This window comes from Myxocyprinus asiaticus, chromosome 39, assembly GCF_019703515.2.
Source record: "Myxocyprinus asiaticus isolate MX2 ecotype Aquarium Trade chromosome 39, UBuf_Myxa_2, whole genome shotgun sequence".
NCBI classification, from domain to species: Eukaryota; Metazoa; Chordata; class Actinopteri; order Cypriniformes; family Catostomidae; genus Myxocyprinus; species Myxocyprinus asiaticus.
This window is the reverse complement of record NC_059382.1, coordinates 38,151,060-38,159,633: the sequence shown is the minus strand read 5'-3', so window position 1 is coordinate 38,159,633 and position 8,574 is coordinate 38,151,060. Positions and strand designations below refer to the sequence as shown.

General features: G+C 38.8%; 1 protein-coding gene across 4 annotated transcripts in view; it reads right to left on the bottom strand.

Annotated features, from left to right (window-relative positions):
* Window positions 1-218: 218 nt before the first annotated feature.
* LOC127429488 (NADPH--cytochrome P450 reductase-like) overlaps window positions 219-8,574 on the bottom strand; it is a 45,033-nt gene continuing 36,677 nt past the window's right edge. For all 4 annotated transcript variants that reach the window (XM_051678518.1, XM_051678517.1, XM_051678520.1 and 1 more), the window contains 4 exons: window positions 8,138-8,405; window positions 2,326-2,471; window positions 1,613-1,698; window positions 219-1,495 (listed from right to left, as the gene is read on the bottom strand). In XM_051678518.1, coding sequence (XP_051534478.1) covers window positions 1,351-1,495; window positions 1,613-1,698; window positions 2,326-2,471; window positions 8,138-8,405 — 645 coding nt within the window. In that variant the 3' untranslated portion in view covers window positions 219-1,350. The remainder of the gene's footprint in view (window positions 1,496-1,612; window positions 1,699-2,325; window positions 2,472-8,137; window positions 8,406-8,574) is intronic.

Genomic DNA, 8,574 nt, shown 5'->3' with positions numbered 1-8,574 from the left:
TAAATTTTAAATATATATTAAAATCCCAATACTGTTTAAAAAGCATCCCAGGATGCACATAATGAAGTTTCATTTAGCATTTTTGTTCACAGCATAATTCCAATAAATCCATTTGTGCCAGTTCATAATTTCATAACTGTCCTTATGCAGTAAATCCCCTTCTCAAATGGGCAGGCAAATGGGCGAAAGAAAACAAGAACAGGCAAAAGACATGGATGTTACATTATAATTTTATTAATTAAAAAGACATGCCATATAGTAGTAATGTATAGGAAACAATAGGTGCATATAAAACTGGATGTCAAAAAAAGCATCTCCTAGTATATATATATAACTGTATCATCCTAAAAAATAGCGAAATTTTCAGCAGCAGTGCTGATCTTCAAGTTTCACTATGAACGAAAACTACACTTTAATAAGGCACTAGACCAGAATTCGTCCCCTTGTCAGTGTATCAGCCTTGTTTACACAAGACTAACACAGATTTAATAGTCAACTCCATAACTCGTACAGTAGTTACCAGAGAAAAGAATAGGTTAGGCATTTCTGAGCACCTCAAAGAAGAATAAAATGTTCAAGGGGCATCCAGTTTGAAATGGGGTTACATTCTTATTCAGCCAACTTTCAAAAAGAATACAAAAGTGAAAATCTCGATACTCAAGGTAGAACTATAAGCAAAATTGTGATCCACCTTCAAATAGCAAATGCACTTTTGCACCGTTTAAGAAATCGAACAGTTAAAAACAGCTTTAAAGTTGATGTACATACACTCACTGGTTCATTTCTGATCAAATAACATGAAGTGTCTTTTTTGCATATTAAGAACTAGTCATCAAGTGCATAAAAATAACGTGCGAGTCTCTCCACCTAAAGGAGGCAGCGATCTTTGCCAAAACGGTTTTACTTTTATAATAGGGTTCAGCTAAAGTTACATAATCTAGAGAGTCATCAACTCATTCCAATGCATTTGGCGGTGACAAAAAATGACCACATTTGATTATAAAGTTCTATGCATAATACAGAAGGCTACATTTAATATCCCTCTCTCTAATTGCATGGATTAACATATCATAATTAAGATTTTCCAAAGGAGATTCCCAGTCAATATTCTACACAATGTCTTTGTTTTATATATACAGTATATTTAAATTTAGTTTTCGTTTTTTCGCAAATACCCTACCATAAGCCATCTGTGTTGAATTCAGCATGGTTTCTCTTCGGAATGAGGTGTTGTGTGTCAATGTTTTCCTTTCTTTGACAAACATGTCAGAGTGATAATAGCAAACACATTTAAACCCATCCCTAAAAACAAATCCCCAAATCAGGAATGTTTGACTGCTGATAGGCCATTTAACTCCAGACGTCCTGCGAGTAGCGTCCCTTTGTCATCAGTTTCTTGATGTAATCTACAGCTTGAGTGCGGCTCATTCCGCCCAGCTCTTCGGCGATCTCGTAGAAGGAGTTCTGCACGTCCCGTGCCATGTTTCGTGCATCTCTGAGGGAAGAAAATGTGTAACATTAGAACAGTTTTACAGATGGTTCTGTAAACCCAAAACTTATATCTGTTGGAGTAGTGTTGCAGAGTAACTAACAAACATAGACTAACACTGACCCACAGATGTAGATGTGTGCGTTGTCTGTGTGAACCAGCCTCCAAACAGTCTCCTTGTTGTTCTTTAGGAGATGCTGCACATATACCTGGGTGTAAATAAACAACAAAAGTCATGCTGTGTGTATAAAATGTACACTGTTTATAAAATGCATGCTCATGGATGCTGATTGATCAATAAAGTGTTCAAGCCATTCTAAAATACACAAAAAGTGAAACACCTGTTCATCTAGCTATGTGTCAGGAACTATATCTTCTAGTGTAAAGACATTTCATGTCTTGTATATTATATTATCTGTATTTACATTCATAATATACACACATCCTCTCCAACCTTTCTGCTTAATTAAAGGATTGTGCCTCAACACCCTGGCAACATGTATACCTTGAGATGTCTCCTTCAGGTGAAACAGGTTTTGTTTTGCCACACGAGACATTTTACCAGTGCCCAGTTTCTTTGGAGGGCTCTTAAAAAGTGAAGCAAACAGAGATTTCCTATCTGCTGCCATTGACGTCCCAGTCACTATTGAAGGGCTTGTGTGTTCTTGTGGTGCTATCGACCAGTCACAGGTGTCAGGATTATTCACATAGTATTTATGGCTCAGAAAGATTGTGTACTTCCAAGGGTCGTGGGAATGCTAATGGATAGCTCTATACACACATTATATAATGGTGATAATAATACAGCTAGAGAGATATCTTAGCATGTGTGGTACCTTCTGTGCCTGGTCTCTGGAGAAAGCCACATTGAGTTCCGTCAGAACGCCAGTCTTTTCAAACTCTTCAAGTTCCTCCTGGTACAGGAAGTCCTCGTTCTTGTGACGGCATCCAAAGTACAATACCGTATTTCCAACTTCCTTGCCTAAACACAAAAGAGGAAATCGAAATATTAAAAGGCACAAGGGAAAAACAAGTAGGGCTGTGCAGAAAAATCAGCCTTACATTCAATTTTTTGTGTTGGAATTATTGTTGTGAAATGTTTCAAATAGTCTTTTAATTAAATCCATCATTCATAGTTTGTAAAACTCTCTAACTGTTTAAAGTTCAAACCCTTTTCTTGCTATCAAGTGGTCAAACTATCACCATCCCTCTTTTAAAAAAGCTACTGGGGCAGTCTGTGTCAAATCAGACAAAATTAAAGAAGTGTTGTTGCACTGACTCAGATTTTTTTGTATGTAAAAAAAAAAAAAAGGTATGTAAAATATTTATTTAGATTGTAACATTCTTATATTTTTAAGTCCCCTGAAATATTAATTTCCATAAATATTTCTTGAGGAAGCCATGTTTAGGGTACGATATCTCAAGAATTATGATTGGTGCCGTCATACAAATCAGCAGATATATAGACAAACTCGACTGCTCAAATCATGATATATAGCCTATCGGTATCAACCAAAAATGTCAAGAATATTGTGATATAGATGTTGCTATTAAAGGAATAGTTCACTCAAAAATGAAAATTCTCTCATCATTTACTCACCCTCATGCCACCCCAGATATGTATTCTTTCTGCTGCAGAACACAAATGAAGATTTTTAGAAGAATATTTCAGCTCTGTAAGTCCATACAATGCAAGTGAATGGTTACCAAAACTTTGAAGCTCCAAAAAACTGATAAAGGCAGCATAAAAGTAATCCATAGGACTCCCGTGGTTAAAACAATGTCTTCTGAAGCAATCCAGTTGGTTTTGGGTGAGAACAGACCAAAATATAACTAATTTTTGACTGTACATCTTGCCATCGCAGTCTCTATGCAGGATCATGACTTCAAGCTCGATTACACCTCCTAGTGCTTGACGCATATGCCGTGTACCATATGATGCTATAGGAAGTGTAATCAAGCTTGAAATCAGGATCACCAAGGAGACTGCTGATGTCAAGATTTATAGTGAAAAAGAAATTAAATTTTGGTCTGTTCTCATCCAAAACCAACAGGATCACTTCAGAAGACATTGTTTAACCCACTGGAGACGTATGGATTATTTTATGCTGAATTTATGTCCTTTTTGGACCATCAGAGTTCTGGCCTTCATTCACTTGTATGGACCAACATAGCTGAAATATTCTTCTAAAAATCTTAATTTGTGTTCAGCAGAAGAAAGTCATACACATCTGGGATGGCATGAGGGGGAGTAAATGATGAGAGCATCTTCATTTTTCAGTCAACTAACCCTTTAACACACACCCCTATATAGGAGAATCTTAAAAAGGGGCATAAAAGTAGTCCCTCAATGGGTCAATAGAGTATTATAATCAATATGGAATATTCTGGTATTTATTAGGCTTAATTTAAATAAGACGACAGCCTGTCTTTTTGCATGGGAACAAGACACATATAGACCAAATTCAATATCACTTTTAGATTCTCCTTGCTAGCCAAAATTGTCAAATAAGTGCTTCAAAATTAGCAAAAAATTGTGCCATACCTGCTTAAAATGTTAATATGTCACATTGTGATGATTATGTACACATGACTGTGTGGCAACACACAGCTCTAATGCCATCATTAAGTTTGCTGATGATACGACGGTGGTAGGTCTGATCACTGACAACGATGTGTAGGGCTTTACTGGTTGTTTAGATCAGTGTTACTATCAGAAATAATAATTATTTCTTTAGTTATTAATTAATATTTAAATTAATTAATTGAATCTAACTCATTAAAACCTCATATGGGGCTCCAGTAAATGTAGTGCGCTACGTTTAGGAGCAAGTTTGGTTATTAGCAATAATTCATAATTATCAAAGATAATTATTAATTAAAATCAATAGGTTAGCTTTTTAAAATCCTTTAAATCAACAATTATCAAAGATAATCGTTAATTGTTAACATCAATGAAACATTAATTAAAATTAACACTAGCTTATTGATCATTCAAATTCAATCATCAAAGATAATTATCAATTATCAAAAATCAATAGAATATTAATAAGGATTAACATTGACGGGGCACCACCCTGAAATCAGGGACTAATAACCAAATAGTGAAACAGTCTCAATATTAGATTGTTTTCTTAGGAAAATCGACATCCGAAGAATATCGATTTTCGGGAAAAAAACAATGAATGAAGGTTTGAATCCGAGCACTGACATCCCGTCAGCATGACACAGGCGTATGCAAAACAAACCAAAACACTTCTTTTGTAATATAAACAAAGTTTATTTATGCAGTAATATCAATTAATAATTAATACAATGCAGTCAATAAACTTCCGACTTACAACTACAAACTAAACAGTGATATGATTAGATATGGAAATAAAAAAATAATCCTATAACACATAAGGTGTGTGTGTGTGTGTGTGTGTGTGTGTGGTTAGTACGAGAGAGAGAGAGATAGAATTAATTAAGTGACAGCCCTAAAGCCAATTTCACGATAGTGGGAGAGAAAACAGCTGTCAGTTTATCACTCAGAGACGCAGTGGATGGCTCGTAAAAGTCCCGCGTTATTTGACTCTTTAATGGATGAACTCAGTTGCTGTCTCACCCGCGATGGCGAAATTGCACAACAATCCAATTTGTTTGGACCACAATACAGCAAAACAAATTTGTGATAATTAATACCCTGAGTATTAATAATGAGCGGACATGGCGGTCCGTAAACTGTACAAGCAAAAACCTTGAAACACAAGAATAACACACTATAATATTCTATCTCTGCCCAGACGTAAACCTCTTACTTGAATCGCATGAGGACACAGGTAGAATGTGTTTTCCTCCGTCCTTTAACTCTGACCCGGTTCCTTGAGGCTCGGGTGATGACGGGAGACCGTTTCCTCGCTCTGTCGGCGGGCGGTATGGCTGTTGATTCTCAGAGGGCGGTATGGCTGTTGATTCTCGGCGGGCTGGCGGAGAACTCAGAAATGTCGACTTGATTGAAGATGGAAGAGAAATCTTTAATCTCTTCACTTCTGTAGGATGAAGATGCGAATTGCTCGGCGGTTTCCTTCAGATCCGTTAAAGTGTTCGGTTGAACACAGAGTAATCTCAACTCGTCCAGCGAGATGGAGATTGTATGGCTACAGTTTCAAGTCGGACGTTACTTCCTTGTGCCACGAGGTTGCACATGAGAGCAGCGTTGAACTGCGTCCACACACTGTAAGCAAAGTCGCTGGAAGCAACTCACGAAACATTTCAAATGTATTTCAACTCCTGATGATGTCATGTTTGAGGGACGTTCTGTTGTGTGCCTCATCCAATAGGAGTTGAGAGTTCGATCCTTTAGTGAGCAAGGCTTAATGGATTTGTCTGTTTTGGACTCCCTTTGTTTGATTTTGGCGTGATTTTTATCAGTAAGATTTACGACTTGGAAGGTGGGGGCTTGAGTTAGGTTTTTACAACTGTTAGGCCTGCCTTTGTCTTCTATCTGAATACATGAGGCCCAACAGATGAAACAGCCTACAGAGAGGATATGCACACTCTGACACGCTGGTTTCAGGTGCACAACCTCTCCCTCAACGTCAGTAAGATGTCAGTACAGCTTGTAGTGGACTTCAGGAGAAAAGACAGAGAACACAGCCCCATCACCATCAATAGAACACCGGTGGAGAGAGTCAGCAGCTTCAAGTTCCCCGGTGTCCACATCACTGAGGATCTCATATGGTCCATCCACACTGAGGCCGTTGTGAAGGCTCACCATTGCCTCTTCTTCCTGAGATGGCTGCGGAAGTTTGGAATGAACCACCACATCCTCACACGGTTCTACACCTGCACTGTAGAGAGCATCCTGACTGGCTGCATCACTGCCTGGTACGGCAATAGCACCTGCCACCCGAGCCACGGGCTGCTCTCACTGCTACCATCAGGCGGGCGGCATCGCAGCAACAGGACCTGCACCAGCCGACTTCATGACAGCTTCTTCCCCCAAGCAATCAGACTTTTGAACTCGATCGATCCGGATACATATATCAGCACCACACTTTATTAGCCTCAGGCTGGACTCACATTTTATACTTCTCTTAATAACACACAGGCAACTGACTATTAACCAACAGCTGAATGTCAACACAACACTTCATATTTAGTGTTGGGGGGGGGGGGGTATTTACAGTGTATTTTTATTGTATACAGTCTTCTTATTTTGTGTATACTGTATATTGTATATTATTAGGTGTAATTGTGTATTGTGTAACAGATGTGTATACTGTGTTATGTGTAAATCAGATGTTTATTGTAATTATCATGACTGCTATGTTGCTTGGAACCGCACCCAAGCCTTTCACCCACTGTTGCACTTGTGTATATGATTGAGTGACAATAAAGGGATTAGATTTGATTATAGGGACATGACAGTCAATCAAGGCTAATGTTTTAAGATCAACACACATTTATTAGTTCATGGGTGATGTGTAAAGGATAATGTACAGTCAGCCGGTTGTTATCGCAAAGTTAATCCCGACAATCAGGACCCCCACTTAAGGCGGAGGGGGGTTCTGATCACCCTGCTGGGTTTTATTTTGCGATAACAACTGGCTGACTGTACTTGATCCTGCTTATTACACAGCTACTAACCAAATAAGTAAATAAATGGACAAGAAACATCGATTTGCATTGAAATTATGTAATTTGAGAAGAAAGAGTTCTGTTGGTGTTTATTTAGGGAAAATTACCGTCTGATTCCTCATTATTCAGCCTATAACAAGACTACTTGCCAATTAAACAAATCAAAATGGACATGAAACATTGATTTGAGTTGAAATTATGTAATTATGTGAGAAGAAATAAATCACTGAACAGCTGAATTCCACTTCCAGTGTTTATTTTGTAATTAATCAACGTCTGACACCTCATTATCCAGCTTATTACAAGGCTACTTGCCAAATCAATGGACATGAAACATTGATTTGTGTTGAAATTATTTTTCAGCCAGGTCTCCTATGCAACCAAATTGGCCCGGTTGCTAGGGAGGGTACAGTCACATGGGGTAACCTCCTTGTGGTTGCGATGAGTGGTTCTCGCTCTCAATGGGGCGTGTGGCAAGTTGTGCATGGATCGCGGAGTGTAGCATGAGCCTCCACATGCTGTGAGTCTCCGCGGTGTCATGCACAACAAGCCACGTGATAAAATGAGCGGATTGACGGTCTCGGAAGCGGAGGCAACTGAGACTTGTCCTCCACCAGCCAGATTGAGGTGAGTAACCGTGCCACCATAAGGACCTACTAAGTAGTAGGAATTGGGCATTCCAAATTGGGAGAAAAAGGGGATAAAAAAACAAAACAAAAACAAATACAAAAACAAACAGATGGACCCTTCTGTTTAACCACCCATATGGTTCTTATCCACCAACATCATAATCAATAATCCCACTCTCCATTGAATAAACTATAATAAAGTACAAAGCATAATCCCAGACTAAAAAACACTGCTTCTCTAAATTTTGTAGAATGCACCTTTCTGAATATTGACATTCCCCACATGATAACTCATGCTCACCATTTGTAGTTCAAATATCATTTAAGTGTAATGCTGCAAATGATTGAACTGAGGAAGCACAAAACACCTGCACTTCATCACCTGCATTACTCCTACCTTGTTCTTTGAGCCATCCTCTCTCCTGAATGAAGCCCATGAAGGGTGCGATGCCGGTGCCAGGTCCAATCATGATCACTGGGTTTGTGGACTTGAAGGGCAGGCGGAACTGAGATTTGCGGATGTACATGGGCACGGTGGCCTTGTGTCCATTATCGGTTGGTATTTTGGTCTTCAGCCAGTTAGTGGCAACCCCTTTGTTGACACGTCCTGTCTTGGTCTCGTACTCCACCACTACAGCACAGATGTGGATGCTGTTGGGATGGACCTGCCACACGACAGCAACATACAATGAAAATTGTACATTCATTAAAATTCAATGGTAAAATGTGTAATTCCTCCTAGTGGCAACAAATCAAATAGTTTGTTAGCACCACAGAGCCACACAATCTTCAGGAAGACAACATATGACTGGTTTAGTTGTAGTTGAACATTAA